Raw genomic sequence first — 20663 nt, 5'->3', positions numbered from 1 at the left:
AATTCCCTTTTTGCTCCTTCAATCCATAGCATCCTCCCTGCAAACATCACACTTGAAGACCACGCAGGTGGAAGCGGGGTGGAGGGAGTATTCTTCAGGGTTATGCTCAGATGGCATTATTGTCAGCATGTGAAAAAAAAATCACATTACTAGTGTCATCACTTAAGCTGAACCAATAAGTGGATGAAGCACCCAGGATGAATCATGTCTGTCAGGTAAGCTATGAAGATTCATCGGCCCCAAAGGCTCCCATTCCCTTGAGGCAGGGCTTGTTCCCTCTATAAAAGGCCAGTGTGAAGAGGATGCCACATCAGATCCCATCGACTACACTGACTGTTCTCTGCATACCAGGTAAGCTTCTCTATGTGGATACTTTACCATTTACTTTATGCATTTATGTGACTTTTTACTGGAGCCTCATTTGCACTTAGGGCATCTTTTTTGTCCTCTTATTGAAATGTAGTCGTAGTTATAATGCAGATGTATCATCTGAATTACAAACCCTTGAAACTTGCATTTACAATAATCCCAATTGAAGGAACTTCAGTTGTAATTGGTGTGCCCCATCGGCCCTTGCTGTATCTGGGTCTGGGTAAGAGCACAAGCCCATCTCACTCCTAGTGACATCATTTCTTTATCTACAGTTTTAATGCTGAGGATTTTATTCTTTAAATAATAATATTTGTTAAGAGTTTGCTTTATCTGGTGTTTTGGACTGTAAAAGATAATTTAACAAAGGAGAATTTTCTCCGTAAAACTGCATCTCATTTAGAAGACCAAGAACTAAAGATAGTACTATGAAGAGTTGGTGCCAGGAGACAAGGGCAAGTGCTATGGCAGTTTGGGAAGGCGAGAAAGGTTCCTGAAGTCCTCACTCTAAGAAAGCTGCCTAACTGTGGTATAGCAGGTGATCTGTGACAGTTGGGCAAATCTGCGCAAGCAGACCTGAGAGGGGCCCCTGAGATGGAGGAACGTGCAAGCCGCATGCGACGGCGAGGCATCCTGGAGTAGCCACAGGCATTCTGCAGGTGACAAAACATCTTATTTGGTGCAGATGAGCAGTGGGCTGTGAGCATTTTATTGTTTTTATTTTCTGCGTGCCATCACATTTCCACATGAGCCAACGTCATCACGTCATCAGTCTCCTGTTCCTGATAAAGCCCTTTGCTGTGTTGCTGTAATAGGTAGGAAGAGGGAACGGCCGGAAAGATCCTGCTTGTTTAGAACCAGGTGACCTTTAAGGACCTCCATGGCAAAGTACCCTCTGTGGTAGAGAGAGAGAGATAGAAAGGAGAACCTCTACTTCTTTGGACATCAGAAGTGGCATTGCTGGCGGTTTCTTGTGAAGTCATTCCCTCCATAAATCATCCATTCTATTTCTAGGCCCAGCCGTCTTTGAAGCATGAGTTCCCACCAGCAGAAGCAGCCCTGCACAGGACCTCCTCAGCTGCATGAGCAGCAAGTGAAAGAGCCTTGCCAACCACCACCGCAGGAGCCATGTGTCTCCCAAATCAAGGAGCCCTGTGACATCAAGGTTCCTGAGCCCAGTCACCCCAAAGCTCCTGAGCCCTGCCATCCCAAGCTTCCTGAGCCTTGCCACCCCAAGGCTCCTGAGCCCTGCCACCCCAAGGCTCCTGAGCCCTGCCACCCCAAGGCTCCTGAGCCCTGCCACCCCAAGGCTCCTGAGCCCTGCCACCCCAAGGCTCCTGAGCCCTGCCACCCCAAGGCTCCTGAACCCTGTCCTTCCACTGTCACTCCAGTACTAGCCCAGCAGAAGACAAAGCAAAAGTAATGTAGTCCAAAACTGTGCCTTGAGGAGCTGATCACCAGATGAATGCTGAGCCCCAGTTTCCATTTCTGGGGAAATACTATGCCCTCACAGCACAGTCCTGCCTCTCATTTATACCTTAAAATGAAGTACTACGAAGCTTTTTTACCTATAAATGTGGGGCCTCTGAGTCTCTGAATTCAACTGAAGACTTGGTTCCTGAGCTAGTTTGTCTACTCAATGTTCTTCTGAAGAGGGACTAAGTTACAAGTGATTCAGTCCTGTTACGTCCTCATTAAATCCTTCCAATCCTGACTACATTGGTGTCTGACTCAGTGACTTCTCTCTTTTCTTCATGAAGCAAAAGCTATTCACAGACATATGAGGGCAGTGACTTCCTCCAGTTAACACCTACCCTGGCACTAACATCCAATCCCGGCACTGGCGGGTGGGAGGCTCTTCCCACTGAGGATACCTGGGGTGCCAGAGGAAGGTTATGTAATGCCATCAGAGGTTTTTGCACTGGACACCTGGGACAAGTAGAGGACTCTCCTCTTATAAGTCAGTGAGTCACTCTAGAGTTTAATTAGTACCTGCCCAAGCTGAATCTGACATATGTAATCCTGAGTGCTCTGTCCCCAAATTAGGCTTCTTGGTTTCTATCATACTCAACTGTTTCTGTTCACTTCAAGAAATCCTCCAACAGAAGTGAATCTGCCTCTTCTTACTCATTCCTTCTATATACCCATAATTCAAATCCCCCCCAACAAACTCTCTAAGACTCATAGCCACCACAATTGTTATCTCAGTCTTCGGTTTTTGTCAGGGAGCCACCTAAAGGGATGTGCTTCACGTTCCACATCACCATCAAAAGCACATACACATACTCACATACACATATACACATACACACACACACGCACACACACACACACACACACATACTCATATTCACAAACACATACATACACACACATGCTCACATTCACAAACACACACACACACACACACACACACACACACACACACACACACACACACACACTACAGTCCTCATAGAGTAACAAACAAAACCTGGTTCACCAGATACTCAGGTTGGAGCTTTATCTGATGAAAAAAAAAACAAAACAAAACGTATATCTTGTAGCTGGAGAGCTTCTCTCCAGGTCCCACCAAACCCCCGCAGTCCCACAACCCACATATAAAATAATCACTCAGATGCTTATATTACTTAAACTGCTCAGCCATTATCTCAGGCCTACCATTGTCTAGTCTTACTCTTATACTAAACCTATTTCTGTTAATCTATATGTTGCCACATGTTCGACGGCTTTACCTATTGCCTGTACTTGATGCTCCCTGAACAGCAGCTGGCAGGTCTCTCCTCTGCCTTCCACTTCGCCCAGTTCTCTTCTCTTTGACCCGCCTATACTTCCTGCCTGGCTACTGGCCAATCAGTGTTTTATTTATTACCCAACCAAGCAACACATGTAATGTACAGAACATCCCACAGCATATATCCCACCAGGAAACATGAGCCACTTCCAGGAAGCTAAGTGAAACTTGAGTTGCCGGTGTAACGAAACCAGCTACTCGTGTCACAGAAAAGTGTTCACAACACATCCATTGCTTCTGTCAGAGACTCTGACATCCATCTCAACTCTACCCTGAGTTTCAGAAGTCTTGGTGTCCTATTTCCTGGTCCTGAGACATCTGAACCTTGGTTCACTTCTGAGTGGACCTTTACAGGCAGAGGGAGGGTTTTTGCTGGTGTTGGCCCAAACAAGTGCACGGTGGAGGTGACACTTGGAACTAAGGAAGGGGTAGTTCATTGAGAGAGGCTTTCAAAACAGGCATGAATCTAAGCACTATGGGGTGGGATGGAAATAAGACACCAAAGTAAGCACATGTCAAGTACCCAGAAGGGATGCTGATGCTGTAGGTGGGCCTGTCTATGTCTCGGGAATTTAATGGAAAACTTCCATTGACAACATTCTCAGGAAAAGCTGCCCTGCACTTTGAGAAAGTGCAAGCCTGGTAAAGAGGTGGATCTTCATTTTTTCAATCCCCAAGGATGTTTTGTCTCTCAAACATAATTGCTAAAAGTCTTCCTTTCTTTTATAGCTTCTTATTATAAATTGACCCCAACACACACACACACACACACACACACACACACACACACACACACACACACACACCTTGTATTTTCTTTTCTCATGATACAACAGAAGATTCCACTCTTATTTGGGAGCAATATTTATTATTTAGTATTAGATGACTGCACAAAAGATCTCCAGAAAGGTATTCTCAACTTTATTATACTCTGATCAATTCCCTAAGAACACTTCCCTTACTCTGTCCTTTGCAGCACCTGTTTTTTTATTTGCAATAACTCGGCTTCCCTATCTGGGGTCACACTCTACAGAGAATCAAATGATTCAGGCCTGTCCTCAAGTCACTGGCAACCTTAGTAATGTTGTGCACATTGTTTCAAATGTGTTTTGAATATATTTCAAATATGGAGTCAGACGGTTCAGGTGAGCAATGGTGATAGGATGTGGCATTTTGTGGGTTGTTAGAAGAAGGTGGCATGCATAGAGAGGAGACAGACAATTTCACACGTTGGCCCCCTTCCCTCCTTTTATTCTGTACTCCCTATGTTTTAAGAACTATGAGGAGTATTTACATGGTACTTGACCAATTCCTCAAAACTTTATTTTCCTAAAATATTGTATAGAAAATTAAATTTGGTTAGAAAATAAAATGTACAGGATAATACATCTAAATCACATTTTCTGTACTAGTTAGATATAAGTCACATATAAATGACTTACACACATAAGTAATTGATGGGCAAGGGATGTTGATGACTGTTTATTAAGAGCTAATTCATTCTCAGGTATTATATCAACCTAATGAAAGTACTGAAAATTCTATGTCTAGAACAAGTTTATGAAGTAAATGTTAGTCTCCTGAACTGGGGGAAGAGGAATTGAATTTCTGAATACTTACATAATTTGTTCCTCAAAAGAACTAAATAATACTTGAAGACAACAATAAGAGTTTGAAGTATTTTAAAAATAGTATTTAGTGTGGCCCCAAATTCAGAGAAAATTGATCATTTGAGTCTTGCCTAGATATTCTTTGTAGTTTGACTGTGAAATGCCCTCCATAATCTCATGTGCTTGAATCCAGAGGTTAGAACTGTTTAGAAAGTTGTAAAACTTAAAGTATATGGAGCTTTGCTGGTAACTAGGGATGGGATTTGAGGTCTTACAACATGGCCCCACTTCTTGTCTGCTCTCCACTTCTTGATTGTGCATGCAATGTGACCATTCATGAGGCCAGGATACATTAACGCAGATACATTAGAAAGAATGCTTGAAGAAGTTAAAAAAAATGCCTTGTTGGGGATTACAAATTGCTCCTGAAAAGATACAAAGAGGAGAATCTATTTATTATTTAGGATATAAAATAGGTCTACAAAAAATTAAACCCCAAAAGGTGCAAATTAGGAGAGATTGATTACGGATTCTTAATGACTTTCAAAGATTATTTGGAGACATTTCCCATCTACAAACTATTGCTGGAGTAAAAAATTATGAACATAGTAATTTGTTCAAAACCTTAGAAGATGACAAGGACTTAAATAGTCCAAGAGAATCATCACTTGAAGATGAGAAATAATTGGCCTTGGTAGAAAAGAAAGTACAGGAAGGACATGTGGATCATGTGGATCCAAAGCTGGATTACATTTTGGTTATTTTACCCTCTAGGCATTCTACAGGAATTTTAAAGCAGAGGGAAGATATTATATTGGAATGGATATTTCTACCAAATAAACAGAGTAAAAAATTAATAAAAACTTATGTGGGAAAGATCTCTGACTTGATTTTAAAAGGAAAATTGAGACTTTGTCAATTAGAATGAATAGACCCAGCAGAAATTGTCATACCTTTAACTAAGGAGAACATTGAAAAATTATGGGCAGAAAGTGAACTTTGGCAAAGAGCTTGCAGTAATTTTGGGGGAGATATTAACAGCAAATATCCCAAAAGCAATAGAATTGAACTTATAAAGAAAGCTAATTGGATTTTGCCTCACATTGTACAGGAAACAGCCATATCTGGAGCCTATAAATTTTATACAGATGCAAACAAACAAGGAAAGGCAGGTTACAAATCAGAAAATTTAAGTAAAGTGGTTCAAAGTCCTTATAATTCAGTTCAAAAATTGGAATTGTGTGCTATTCTCTTGGTATTAATGGATTTTTCAGAACCTCTCAACATAGTTACTGACTTTTAGTATGCTGAAAGAGTAATATTACATATTGTGACTGCCGAATTTATCCCTGATGAGTCAGAATTAACTTCACTATATATTCAGTTACAAGATATTATCAGGAATAGGAATCATCCCTTATATAAAACTCATATCTGATCCCATACAGGTCTGCCAGGCCCTCTAGCACAAAGTAATGATGAGATTGATAAATTACTGATAGGAAATGTACTGGAGGCCTCAAAATTTCATTTAAAAAAATCATGTCAATAGTAAAGGTTTTTTTCTTCATTTTTTTTTATTAAGAAATTTTCTACTCACTCCACATGCTATCCACAGAACCCCCTCCTCCCTCTTCCCACCTCCCAACCCTCTTTCCCAAGCTACCCCACATCCCCACATCCGCCAAATAGAGGTCTCCCATGGGGAGTCAGCAGAGCCCAGCACAGTAAGTCTAGGCAGGTCCAAGCCCCTTCCCACTGCACCAAGGCGATATCATCATAGATGAGGACATCATGGGAATAGGAAGAGGCAGGGTGCTGGGGAGGCTCTCAGGAATCCACAAGGTTGACCCCACCTTGGTCTGCTGGCAGTGGTCCAGAGGGTGCCTGGACAAGTCTACTCTGGTGACCAGCCTAGCACATAGTAAAGGTTTAAAAAAGGATTTTTCTGATGGAAGCGGATGCAGAGATCCACAGTCAGGCCCCAGGTGGAGCTCCAGGAGTCCAACTGGTGAGAAAGAGGAGGGATTGTATGAGCGAGAATTGTTGAGATCATGATTGGAAAAAGCACAGGGACAAAGAGCCAAACTAGTAGAAACACATGAACTATGAACCAATAGCTGAGGAGCCCCCAACTGGATCAGGTCCTCTGGATAAGTGAGACAGTTGATTAGCTTTAACTGTTTGAGAGGCCCCCAGGCAGTGGGACCTAGACCTGTCCTTAGTGCATGAGCTGGCTGTTTAGAACCTGGGGCCTATGCAGGGACACTTTGCTCAGCCTGGGTGAAGGGAGGAGGGGACTGGACCTGCTTCGACTGAATCTACCAGGCTGAGCTGAATCCCCAGGGGAGTATTTGCCCTGGAGGAGATGGGAATGGGTAGGTGTATTGGGGGGAAGGCAGGGAGGGGCAGGAGGAGGGAAGACAGGGGAATCTGTGGCTGATGTGTAAAATTAAATTATAAAATAAAATTTTAAAAAAAAAGGATTTTTCCATAACCTGGCAACAAGCTAAGAAATTGTAAGGAAATGCCCTACTTGTTCTTTACACAGACTCGGCTACCAGCAGTAGGTAACCCAAAGGTTACTCAGAGGAATGAAATCTGGCAGATGGATGTGTTTCACTTTGCAGAATTTGGAAAATTGAAATATGTATACCACACCACTGATACCTATTCAGAATTTCAGTGGACAACTGCTCTAAGTTCTGAAAAAGCTGGTTTAATAATTTCACACTTACTAGAATTATGGCCATCATGGGTATGGGTATACCTGCACAAATTAAAACTGACAATGCTCCATCATATGTCTCTGGTAAAATGAAACAGTTATTTTGCTTATTGCAATATAAAGCATATTACAGGTATACCATATAATCCTGCAGGCCAAGTAGTTACAGAAAGATCAAGTAGAACTCTAAAGGATATGCTAAATAAACAAAAAGGGGTAACAAAACCCCAGAAATAGATTACATAATGCTCTATTAACTTTGAGTTTTCTCAGTGCTAATGAGAAAGGAACAACAGCTGCAGAGAGACATTGGATAATAGAAAAACTACAGAATTAAATCAGCCTATATACTTTAAAGATGTGCTGACCTCAGAGTGGAAAGCAGGATTGGTGTTATGTTGGGGATGAGGCTTTGCTTTTGTTTCTACAGGAGAAGATAAGCTGTGGATACCATCAAAATTGATAAAAGTTCGATTTGAACAAGAGAGACCTCTTAATTAGAAGAGGTGATAGTTCATCAACCATCATGACCATCCTATTTAAACTAACTTATACCAGTAACAAATGCTTTTCATTTAATCAGATATAACTTGCCAAAAGGGAACCTCCCTAAAGTTAGTCTTGGGGAAAGGGTTTTTTTTTGGGGGGGGGGTGTTTTTTGGGTATTTTTTGTTTGTTTTTGTTTCATCTTTCAGGAGAATGAAGGCTAAGGAATCTGAAGAACACTGGACAAATGAGACATCTGAAGATAAGGACAAATAATCTAGAAAAAATGTCCCAAGAAAAAGAGTAAATTGGCCTATTGGTGTATCACATATAAAATTTCATAAGTCTTCTCAAATGTTTGTTTCTGCTCTTCTCTACAGACACTTAACACAAATGGTCTTTTTGTAGTCCCAGTTTAATTAAAAATTAAATCTGGCTTTGGAGTTGGAGAATGGCTCTCTACTTCTTTAAACACAAGCATGTTGTTAAAAGGAAAATGCAAAATCTCTTTATAATGTCAGAAGAAAGAGCCATCTTCTGATATGGGACAAAAGCAAACCAAAAAATTAAGGGACTATTCTATTGCCACTAATCTCAATTCTTTGGTTCTATTTTGATTCTTTAAACTTTTCTTCCCCCCCTTTTTATTTTATTTTATTTTATTTTACAATACAATTCAGTTCTACATATCAGCCATGGATTCCCTTGTTCTCCCCCCTCCTGCCCCCCTCCCCTTCCCCCCAGCCCACTCCCCATTCCCACCACCTCCAGATCAAGGCCACCCCGGAAGGCTGAGATCGACCTGATAGACTCAGTCCAGGCAGGTCCAGTCCCCTCCTCCCAGACTGAGCCAAGCATCCCTGTATAAGTCCCAGGTTTCAAACAGCTATCTCAAGCAGCGAGCCCAGGACCTGGTACCACTGCCTAGATGCCTCCCAAACAGATCAAGCCAATCAACTGTCTCACCTATTCAGAGGGCCTAATGCAGTTGGGGGCCCCTCAGCCTTTGGTTCATAGTTCATGTGTTTCCATTCCTTTGACTATTTGTCCCTGTGCTTTATCCAACCTTGGTTTCAACAATTCTCGTTCATATAAACCCTCCTCTTTCTTGCTAATTAGACGCCCAGCGCTCCACCCGGGGGCCTAGCTGTGGATGTCTGCATCCAGATTCCTCAGTCCTTGGATGGGGTTTCTGGCACAACTATTAGGGTGTTTGGCCATCCCATCACCAGAATAGGTCAGTTCCAGCTGTCTCTCAGCCATTGCCAGCAGTCTTTTGTGGGGGTATCTTTGTGGATTTCTGTGGGCCTCTTTAGCACTTTGTTTCTTCCTTTTCTCATGTGGTCTTCATTTACCATGGTCTCCTATTCCTTGTTCTCCCTCTCTGTTCTTGATCCAGGTGGGATCTCCCACTCTCTTTCCCTTGACCCTCGCCCGCCATTCATTGCTCCCACTCATGTCCAGGCTGTTCATGTAGATCTCATCCATTTCTCCATCATTGGGTGATCCCCGTGTCTTTCTTGGGGTCCTGTTTTCCAGGTAGCCTCCCTGGTGATGTGAGTAGCAGTCCAGTCATCCTTGTTCCACATCTAGTATTCTCCTATGAGTGAGTACATACCATATTTGTCTTTCTGAGTCTGGGTTACCTCACTCAGGATGATTTTTTCTAGATCCATCCATTTGCCTGCAAACCTCATGATGCCATTGTTTTTCTCTGCTGAGTAGTATTCCTTTGTGTATATGTGCCACAATTTATTTATCCATTCTTCAGTTGAAGGGCATCTAGGTTGTTTCCAGGTTTTGGCTATTACAAACAATGCTGATATAAACATAGCTGAGCAAGTGCTCTTGTGGTATGATTGAGCATTTCTTAGGTATATGCCCAAGAGTGGTATAGTGGATCTTGGGAGAGATTGATTTCCAATTTTCTAAGAAGGCGCCATATTGATTTCCAAAGTGGTTGTACAAGCTTGCATTCCCACCAGCAGTGGAGGAGAGTTCCCCTAGTTCCACATCCTCTCCAGCATAAAGTGTCCTCAGTGTTTTTGATCTTAGCCATTCTGACAGGTGTAAGGTGGTATCTCAGAGTTGTTTTGATTTGCATTTCCCTGGTGATTAGGGATGTTGAGCAATTCCTTAAATGTCTTTCAGCCATTTGAGTTTCCTCTGTTGCGAATTCTCTGTTTAGTTCTATAGCCCATTTCTTAATTGGACTGTTGGTCGTTTTGATGTCTAATTTCTTGAGTTCCTTATATATTCTGGATATCAGTCCTCTGTCACCTGTGGGGTTGGTGAAGATCTTTTCCCATTCTGTAGGCTGTCGCTTTGCCTTGTTGACGGTATCCTTTGCTCTACAAAAGCTTCTCAGTTTCAAGAGGTCCCATTGATTGATTGTTTCTCTCAGTGCCTGTGCTACTGGTTTTATATTTAGGAAGTGATCTCCTATGCCAATGCGTTCAAGACTACTTCTTACTTTCTCTTCTAGCAGGTTCAGAGTAGCTGGATTTATGTTGAGGTCCTTGATCCACTTGGACTTAAGTTTTGTGCACAATGACAGATATGGATCTATTTGCAGCCTTCTACATGTTGGTATCCAGTTATGCCAGCACCATTTGTTGAAGATGCTTTCTTTTTTCCATTGTACACTTTTGGCTTCTTTTCAAAAATTATATGTTCATAGGTGTGTGGGTTAATGTCAGGGTCTTCAATTCGATTCCATTGGTCCACATGTCGGTTTTTATGCCAATACCAAGCTGTTTTTATTACTGTAGCTCTATAGTAGAGCTTGAAGTCAGGGATTGTGATGCCTCCAGAGGTTGTTTTATTGTACAGGATTCTTTTGGCTATCCTGGTTTTTTTGTTTTTCCATATGAAGTTGAGTATTATTCTTTCCAGGTCTGTGAAGAATTGTGTTGGTATTTTGATGGGGATTGAATCTGTAGATTGCTTTTGGTAAAATTGTCATTTTTACTATGTTGGTCCTGCCTATCCATGAGCATGGGAGATCTTTCCATTTTCTGACATCTTCAATTTCTTTTTTCAGGGGACTTAAAGTTCTTGTCATATAGGTCCTTCACTTACTTGGTTATTTCATGTCATTTGTGGCTATTGTAAAGGGTGATGTATCTCTGATTTCCTTCTCAGCTTCTTTGTCCATTGTATATAGGAGGGCTACTGATATTTTTGAGTTGATCTTGAGAAAATTAACAAGATAGACAAGCCCTTTAAACTTTTCTTAAAGTATGAATTTTATATCAAAATTTATAAAACATATTTTTTAATTTTGTTATGGTATTAATAGTCATATAGTGTAATAATTAATTCTAGAAAAAAAAACGGCTTCATTTAGCTGCCTATACATGTTTTTGTGTTTGAGTCTTTATCAGTTTTCTGCAGGGAATCATGACAAGGCCTAACATTGAATTTGAAGTCACCAGAAAGATAATGGGGCCCCACAACAATGATTCCACGTGGACAATAATAATATCAGTAAGCTGAAAAACATCACGCAAGGATCAGCTTTGAACTATAAAACTGCTCAGAACAATTTCAAGATGGTTAGCTGAGCTGATCCAGCCTCATAGACTACTTGAACAAGGACTTGAGATAAACCCTGCACTTTGACATTATGCAGAGATAGGACAACAAATGATATAGTTACCTCTCCCAGAACTTGACAATTAACCCAAAAATTTTTCTTTTCAGGATCCCTGAAAGATGCCTTCACCCACAAACAGCAGGAAGCAATTTTAAGAACATGATACCCATATTCCCAAAGAGGTGGGGTAGGGTAGGTGGTTTTTGGTCTTTCAATAGTTTTTTGGTTTGGGATAATTTTCATTGTTTGGAAGGGTTGGTTACAAGTTGTTGTTAATGGTTAGGAAAAGGGCTAAACAACAGAGATTAGATTTAAGGTTCTTGTTTGGGTAAAAGGAAAAAAGATACATAGAAATGATAGAATAGAGGGTAGATTATAGAATCTACTATGAAAAGAAAAGAGAGGATATAGATATATAAATAAAAAGATAGATTATTGAATCTACTTTTAAAAGACAACTGCTAGCTTTAAATACTTTACATTGAATTGGATTTTTATATATTGTATACAAATTATATATATTGAGATTGATATTGTTAGAAAATCCTGTATGTATATTTCTAATCTTATTCAGGATATTGAACTTTACAGTTCATTTAACAATATAATGCAATTTGCTAATCCTTGAATGTTATTATTACCAACTATTAGGATATAAAGAAATGAAAGTAGTTAGACATTATAATCAAACTTGTAGTCATATTAGGTATGTTTTCAAGGTCAAGCAGAGATATATTAGATAGACAGGTCATCTTCAAACCCTTCAGAGATCTACAGAATATGGCATTTAAAACGTTTTAATGACTTACACTTTTTTTTATGACTATGAGACATGTCAGCTCCTGGCAGCACCAATCTACTTCAGAGAAGATATGAGCATTGAAGTAACTGCATATGGAGTCAACTTTTATTGTGGCTAAATTTAGCCACAGGGCAACAAAGTGCCCTCATATCGACTGCTGACAGTATACTAGCCAAAATGGACAAACAGGACACAAAACAAAGGACTACCAATCCTTGACAAAACAAGTGTGGTTTCAGCTTTAGCAATAGGCATCTTCTGAGGCCAGGACAATATGACACCATCGCTGAAGTGGCTCTGCAATCCAGAAAAGGTACAGTGATCCTTTTTTCGAAGGCAGCTAAACAGGCAATGGACCATGGCTTCTGATGTGCAGTGGAACAGTGGCTGGAACAGTTATTCTTGAAGGAGTAACTTGGCTGATGGAGTCTAAACTCTCAATGGTAGACTGGCATTTAATAAAGGAGATGAAGCCACCCACAAGCTGAGAAGAATGGGAAGCTGAATTCCAAAAACACCAATAATTTCCAGAATTTAAAATCCCGAATCATGACAGGACACTGGTGGAATTCAGGTGTATCTGGTACATGGAATACTCACACAAAATGTGAGGTAGAGCTGTAGGCCTTGTGTACATCTACTTCACAAATGAATCTGTCAGATATGCTAAGCCTATAGGCTTATAGATGATGCCCCAACGTTGCAGAGAAACCTCAGGTGACTGTCCAGGCAGCTGGCTGTTTCTGTCAATTCACAATTTTTTGGAAGCTGCTTGTTTGCACTTCTTGTTTTACTAGGTAATATTATTTCCTTCTTGGGTCTCTGAGGGAGTTGAAGATTAGATACTTATAGTTTTCTTTGTTAAGAAATTTCAGAAAAGAAACTTACTAAAGAGGTGTAAAGTGTATAAATTTGAAAGACATTATAAGACAGTTCTCTGTTGGTAATACAAGTTAGGATAGAAAGTGAATCAGGTATATTTTGGACTTACCAAAATAGGATGGATAATGGTTCTCTGAATTTGTCATTTGCAAATGGACTAGACATTGTTGATGTATTTATTGTTTGTATATATTGTATATAGTTATTGTACTTATTGTATGTAATTTTTCTTTTTTTCTTTTTTCTTTTCTTTTCTTTTTTTTTTTTTTTTTTTTGGTTTTTCGAGACAGGGTTTCTCTGTGTAGCTTTGCGCCTTTCCTGGAGCTCACTTGGTAGCCCAGGCTGGCCTCGAACTCACAGAGATCCGCCTAGCTCTGCCTCTCGAGTGCTGGGATTAAAGGCGTGCGCCACCAACGCCCGGCGTAATTTTTCTTATACTAGTTATAACTTTATTTTTTTTATTTTTATTAGAAAAAGGGGGAAATGTGGTGATATTTTATTTGTATGTTAATAAATAAAGTTTGCCTGGAGATCAGAGGACTTAGCCACCCATAAACAAAAGTTAGGCAGTGCCCTTAATCCAATCACATGGCAAGCAGAGTCCCTGTGTGTTTAAGGACATACTAGGGAACAACCAAGCGTGGTGACACATACCTTTAATCCCAGTACCAACCACAGAGACCTGGAGGTCTGTAAAGATAGGCAGTGACAAGGAAGTGAGGTAGCTGGGCTAAGAGCCAATGAGAAGGCAGAACAGCAAGGCAATAAAAGCCTGGTTAGACAGGAAGTAGCTCTCTCTTTTGGGAAGCTACAGTGGCATGGTGAGCTAAGGTCAGCTGGTGGCTCTCACTATTTCCCTGATCTCTGTGGCTTTCACTCCTATATTTGGCTCAGTGTTCCTTATTTAATAAGACTGTTTAGAAATTTGTCTACACAGTCACCTGCCACCATGCCTTCACCACCATGACTGCACCCTCTCAAACTGTAGGCAAAAATAAACTCCTCATTCCTTAAGTAGCTTCTTGTGAGTTATTTATATACAGAAACAAATGTAAATAATTCAGAATCAAAACAGAGAAAAATGATGCTACTCATAAGGCAATTTTCCAAAGAAATATTTCTATTTCATCACCAAAATTGTTCTTTATTCAGAAAATGAAACAGCAATGACAATTGTCTAAGTTGTATAAGTTTCTGCCCAGGTGAAAGGCAGAGGAAGGCTCCTCTGAGGGCACTGGGATAACACCTGCTGCCCTACCCTCTGTGTATCTGGGATACTAGACCACAGAGGAAGGACCATTCTCAGCAACCCCTTGACAATAGTAGAGTAGTCTCATGAAAATGCCTTTCCTATCAGAGATCATCATTGGCATATGGGGAGTGAAGAATGGAGAAGATTCTTCTGCATACAGGACAGGCTTTGAAGGGAAGATAGAGTTGTTGCTATGGAAATAGGTGAGATGGATTCCTTTCTCTGCTCTTGGTCCTGGTGACAGCGAAAGCAGTCACTTGCTCTTGGGTGGGCACTTCTGCTGGCAGGCTGGAGGAGGTTGCACAGGAGGACATTTCTGCTGGCATGGCTGAGGGGGGCAGGGCTCAGGGCACTTTGGAGGAGGACAAGGCTCTGGGCACTTTGGAGGAGGACAAGGCTCTGGGCACTTTGGAGGAGGACAAGGTTCTGGGTATTGTGGAGGAGGACAAGGCTCTGGGCACTTTGGGGGAGGACAAGGCTCTGGGCACTTTGGGGGAGAACAAGGCTCTGGGCACACAGGAGGTGGCTGGCAGGGCTGCTTGCACTGTTGTTGTTGGTAAGACATTGTGCTGAAGTCTCAGGATCTGAAAGATATTACATGACAGTTCTCACAAGAGGTAATTCTCATAGAGGAAGTGGAAGTTTATAGAATATTGGATGGTAATTCTCTCATATACACACAGTACTCCCCAACTATTCATCTTCTAGGACTTTCTGGATTTTCCCTTCCAATTTAGTGATTTGTTTCATTTAACTTTGCAGGTCCTTCTTTGGTTGCATTCCCCATGCCAAGAAACATCTCTGTTCCAAAGAACCTAGTGTTGCTTGCACAAAATAACACATTCAAGACTAAGTACTCTCAAAACAAATCCTTATCACATCAGCACTTGTGAAATCCCAGAAGATGAGTTTCACATCAGAAGACACCTAGTGAAATTTAAGGGTCTAATGCCTGCTAAGACATAAGTCTGCTGTGGATGATTGATTGATTGATAAATAAAACACTGATTGGCCAGTAGCCAGGCAGAAAGTATAGGCAGGACTAGCAGAGAGGAGAACTGAGAGAACAGGAAGGCAGAGAGGAGGAGACTCCAGCCTACTGTCCAGGGAGCAACATGTAAAGGCAGCAGGTAAAGCCACGGAACATGTGGCGACATATAGATTAACAGAAATGGACTGAGTATAAGAGTAAGAGTTAGACAATGGTAGGCCTGAGCTAATGGCCAAGCAGTTTAAATAATATAAGTGTTTGTTTATTTTATAAGTGTGCTACGGGACTGCCGGGGATTGGCAGGACCCAAAGAGAAAAACTCTAGCTAAGTCTTTGAAAAGGACATCAAAATGTAAGAAAATAAAACGTGCTCTGTTCCGCCACCATCTTCAAAGCAATCCTTCCCTATTGTCTTAATTTTCCAATGGGTATCAACCACCTACACACAAAAGGCAAAAGCAAACTAACTAACATTTAACCCATGATCACAATTTACAATAATTGAACTGTTCTCTCTAAATTAAACTACATAAGAAGACCATAAACAAAGATCAATTCTGAAGTCAGACTTACCAGGTTCTCTGTCGTCTGGGGCTTGAGTACCAAGTGGGTTGCAGTCATTCATCCAAGCACTTTTTTATAGGACTGGCTGCCTCACCCAGCAGGATGTGGAGCCACTTGATGGTGCTCTGGTCCAACAATTTCCTAACCAAAATGCAAATCCATGTATAACTGGCTTAACCAGGACTCTCCAAAATAGGAAATATCCTATTCTTGGACATAGTCACCAGGTTGAGGGCAGTGACTCAGAGGCCTTTCATTCTTTCTCATACTGAACATGAGAAAGAAGGAATGGCCTCTGAGTGCATTGTAGCTGGAGAAACTGGGGGTTTTCTAACCGGTTGTCAAAAATTATCTTTCTTGGTTTTAGACACTATCTCCATCATCTTTGCTGGATCTAAAAACCATCTACCTCAGCTGCTTATCATTTTGTAGCACATAGACTTATTTACTCTCAAAAGACCAACACCTGGTCTGTCTCTTAATTGTGGAATTTGATGACTATTTCTCAAGAACACTATATGCAATCAACGTGTTTGTGAGCCTTGTCTTGTCTCATTCCTTTGGTATTCTAAGAAGACTAACTGGAAATAGTACATTACATGTTTAAAATGCTGTTGATAGAGCTTTCTCGTCTTGATGAAGTGATTAAGAAGTCTTCCAAAAATCAATGTAATTGAATTTTTAACTTAAAAATGTAAAAGGAAATGTAAAAAATAATATCACTTTATAATTAGACATGGAAGAATAGAATGAGGAAGATGAAACAAAGCCATTAACTTGTCCCAGCTCTGCCCTGAGAAGCACACAGGTACTGAATCAACCTCAGTGAAGCATGTCAGCTTCCTGTGACTGTCAATGCCTTTGACAGTAAGGAAGGGTTTAGTTGAGACTGCCACTGTCCATGTTCCTCCAGGGAAAGAGTCATCTGTTCAGTACCTGAGGCTAGGTGAGCCCACTGGTGGATGGCTCACACAGGTTAGTGTACATACCACAGGACAAAGTCAATGGAATTTATTCAGTAGGTCACTTACTGCTCTCCATATTCTCAATCACATCTAGAGCATCATAGGAGGGAAATGTCTGATTTCTGATAACCAAAATTAGAAAATTATCTGGGAAGCTGGGATTGTAATGTCACATAGCATCATTTGGGCTACTCTTGAGTCTCTTGTTCTAGATAACAAATGATTAAAGAGGAATGATGGAATATGAAGTGTTAAATTGGAATGGGAAGTCAGGATAAAGGAGGAAATAGAGAGAGGGATAACTAACACTAAAGGCCAGTTGATAAAGCCATTTGGATACCTACTGCTATGAACACTTCCTAAAATTTATAGATATACATATGTAAAAAGAGTTTTAATAGAGTTACCTCACAATGGGGTCATAAATACTGTAACTTGTCACCTTATGCTAGTAAATAAAAATCTCAGTACCAGGAAACAATCACCTCTTTTGAATTGTTGGTCAATGGGGTCCACCCCATTTGACCACCAAACATTGTAGGCTATTGACAATACTCTTGGTTACTTTCCAGAACTCCATTGTTTGACCCTCTGTCTGTCACTAAAGATACCACATGTTTGAGTCATGGAATAACTCTGAGAGATAAAACAGACACTCATCTGGAAGCTTTGTCCCTAGTAGATAGTTTTCATGACTCTGGAATTTCATATGTATGCTGCCAGAGGATGAAAACAATCATCAGTCTCACCCATATGTGAAACCTATCAGTTAAAATGACTGGCCTGACAAAACATATCCACAGGTACTATAGTGCCATGAATGTTATAGGAGTAACCAACTACGTTCTGATTATATCTAAAGACTTGCTCAATGAGAAGGAACTGGTACCAAGAAGGTTTTGTTACTGTTAATACAACCAAAAAAACTGTAGCTGAGGAGGCTATAGGCCCTAGGGGAGAATACAATATTATTGTTCTGCTAAATGGACATAACATCAGAATGATTCCACGTGGCTTATTGCTATACCCATAGATCAGTGTATCACTTGTTCCTCATCAGAGAACTTGCTTCTCGCAATATGGTAATTAACACAGGGCTCCTCAACTGATCAACGTACAGAAAATAGCAGTCTTGTGAGTCCTCAGTATTTTCCACATTGTTGGATTGAGTAGGAGGATTGTAAGAATCAGAGGTTGTGGATAACATCAAAGAAGCAGTGTTTCTAAAACATGGTATTACAGTTCTACGTATGAACCACAGCAACTGGGGGCAGCATAAACAAAATCTGTGCAAGCTCAAGCCAGACAAAAAAATCAGCATGGAGAGATGAAGATAACCATGATATCTCATTATTAGCTGATGAGCTATTTACATTTGATAGCTACTGGGAGAGAGCTAATTTTCTTTAATCAGGTGATGCCTGGTAGGTTGACCATACTCTAGAGTAGGTCATCCTGGCAAGATTCCTTGAAAACCACAATCAGAAATTGATAGACAGGGAAAGGAAAACTACAAGTTGGGTTGGCAGTGAGGGGACAGTGGAGAGGTTTGATAGAGGAGTTGGTGGATGAGGGGATTAATATAAAAGTATACAGTCTGAAACTATCAAAGAATTAAAAAATTATTATTTTAAAGACATCATTTTAAGATAATGAAGCAAATATCCAAAAGACAAGTGTCATGTTTTTCCCAGATGCTGAACGTATATGTGAGGGTTAATATGCTCTATGTGCCTATATTAAAATATCATGATAAAAACTTTACTCTTTTTGATATATACTGATAAAATGATTTTTAAAATAGGGATTACTAATTCTGGCAGCACTGGCACCAGAGTCATAGCAACCTGAGTCTCTTTCCAGACTGAGACCTTGAAGTTAAGTTCCTTCCACATAAGCTCCATAAAGAACATCACAGATGAACAAGGACACACAACACACTTTCTCCAAGTATGATCCTCCAGTATCTAAGATATGAAACACATGAGTGTACATACATGACCTCACACACACAAACACACAAAGGTCCTTTCTATCATCTATCAATTGGACAAGCATATAATTAACTAATCTTTATGATCTTTAAAGGTCAAATAACCCTAGATTTAACTCAGGTATTTCTATCCTTGTTTTCTAAGGAATTTTATGAATCAATATTTTGTCAAAAATGGCAAGTGTACCCTTTTTTCTAAATATTTACTGACATACTTACAGTCCAATACTAATCCCACCCTTAATAAGAGAAGTTTCTTTTTTATATTAATGGTGGTGACTACATAGACACACAGCTTCTAATAGTCCTGAGAATAATAAGTGACAGTTGACTGCTGTGGGATGGTCTGTATGTTGCTCTGATTGGTCAATAAATAAAACACTGATTGGCCAGTAGCCAGGCAGGAAGTATAGGCGGGACTAACAGAGAGGAGAATTGAGAGAACAGGAAGGCAGAGGAAGGCACTGTCAGCCGTCACCATAACAAGCAGCATGTGAAGATGCCAGTAAGCCATGAGCCACATGGCAAGGTATAGATTTATAGAAATGAATTAATTTAAGCTATAAGAACAGTTAGCAAGAAGCCTTCCATGGCCATACAGTTTGTAAGCAATATAACTCTCTGTGTTTGCTTGGTTGGGTCTGAGCAGCTGTGGGACTGGCAGATGACAGAGATTTGTCCTGACTGTAGGCCAAGCGGGAAAACTCTAGCTACAGTTGACTGTTCAGATAAACAGCACATTTATACTATGCCCTCTAAACCTTAGATATCTTTGCAGAAGTGGGAAAGAAAAAATATAAATACTGAAAGATTCTGAGCAGGACGGTGACATTCTCTCTTTCTGAGCCACCCAATGTTGTCATGATCTCATAGCATATACAGCTGCCTACAATGAGCCTAAACAAATCTGGATCTATCAACAATCAATCATGGATCAGAGATGGAATAGTCCACTTGGCATTACTTTTATTCATGTGTTTTTAAGACTGACAACTTGGTGCTGGATAACCATTTAGGGGCACCAACCCTGGGGAAGACTATCCTTCTCTCAGCAGCTGTTACTTCCCTATTGCTCTTCATGTACAGGTAGATCCCATGAAACTTCCCACCCATACTGGCAAGTCAACTGATGTTGTCATTGTTCAGATCTTGTTTAAGTATTCATATTGTTGAGAATTCATGAGCACAGCTTCCCTGTCATACCTAGAATTCAAAATCTTGATGCATACTTCCTGGTCCTCTGGCCCTTGTTACCTTTCTGCTCCCTCTTCCACAATATTCCCTGAGCCTGTGTGGTGACTGTGTTGTAGATCCATCAGTTGGGGATAGATACCCCACATTCAGTTGATTCCCTGCATTTTGACCAGTTGTGGATTTGTGTAATGGTTTCTACCAGCTCCACAAAGAAACTTCTTTGGTAAGGGTTGAGAGCTACATTTATTTGTGGGTATAAGAATAGAAATTTAGAGCCGGGCGGTGGTGGCGCACGCCTTTAATCCCAGCACTCGGGAGGCAGAGCCAGGCGGATCTCTGTGAGTTCGAGGCCAGCCTGGGCTACCAAGTGAGCTCCAGGAAAGGCGCAAAGCTACGCAGAGAAACCCTGTCTCGAAAAAAACAAAACAAAACAAA

General features: G+C 40.7%; 1 protein-coding gene across 1 annotated transcript; it reads left to right on the top strand.

The window, feature by feature from the left end:
- Positions 1 to 318: 318 nt before the first annotated feature.
- Positions 319 to 2078, top strand: Sprr1b (small proline rich protein 1B). Its single transcript, XM_006976456.2, has 2 exons — positions 319 to 351; positions 1384 to 2078. Exon 2 carries the CDS (start codon positions 1403 to 1405, stop codon positions 1790 to 1792), a length of 390 nt encoding a protein of 129 aa, XP_006976518.2. The 5' UTR covers positions 319 to 351; positions 1384 to 1402; the 3' UTR covers positions 1793 to 2078.
- Positions 2079 to 20663: the final 18585 nt, after the last annotated feature.

This window comes from Peromyscus maniculatus, chromosome 6 (genome assembly GCF_049852395.1).
Source record: "Peromyscus maniculatus bairdii isolate BWxNUB_F1_BW_parent chromosome 6, HU_Pman_BW_mat_3.1, whole genome shotgun sequence".
NCBI classification, from domain to species: Eukaryota; Metazoa; Chordata; class Mammalia; order Rodentia; family Cricetidae; genus Peromyscus; species Peromyscus maniculatus.
The sequence above is the reverse complement of the archived record's forward strand: the minus strand, read 5'-3'. Positions and strand labels throughout refer to the sequence as shown.

Excerpts from the sequence above, each read along its gene's own strand:
- Sprr1b (XM_006976456.2), top strand. The coding sequence starts at position 1,403 with ATGAGTTCCCACCAGCAGAAGCAGCCCTGCACAGGACCTCCTCAGCTG.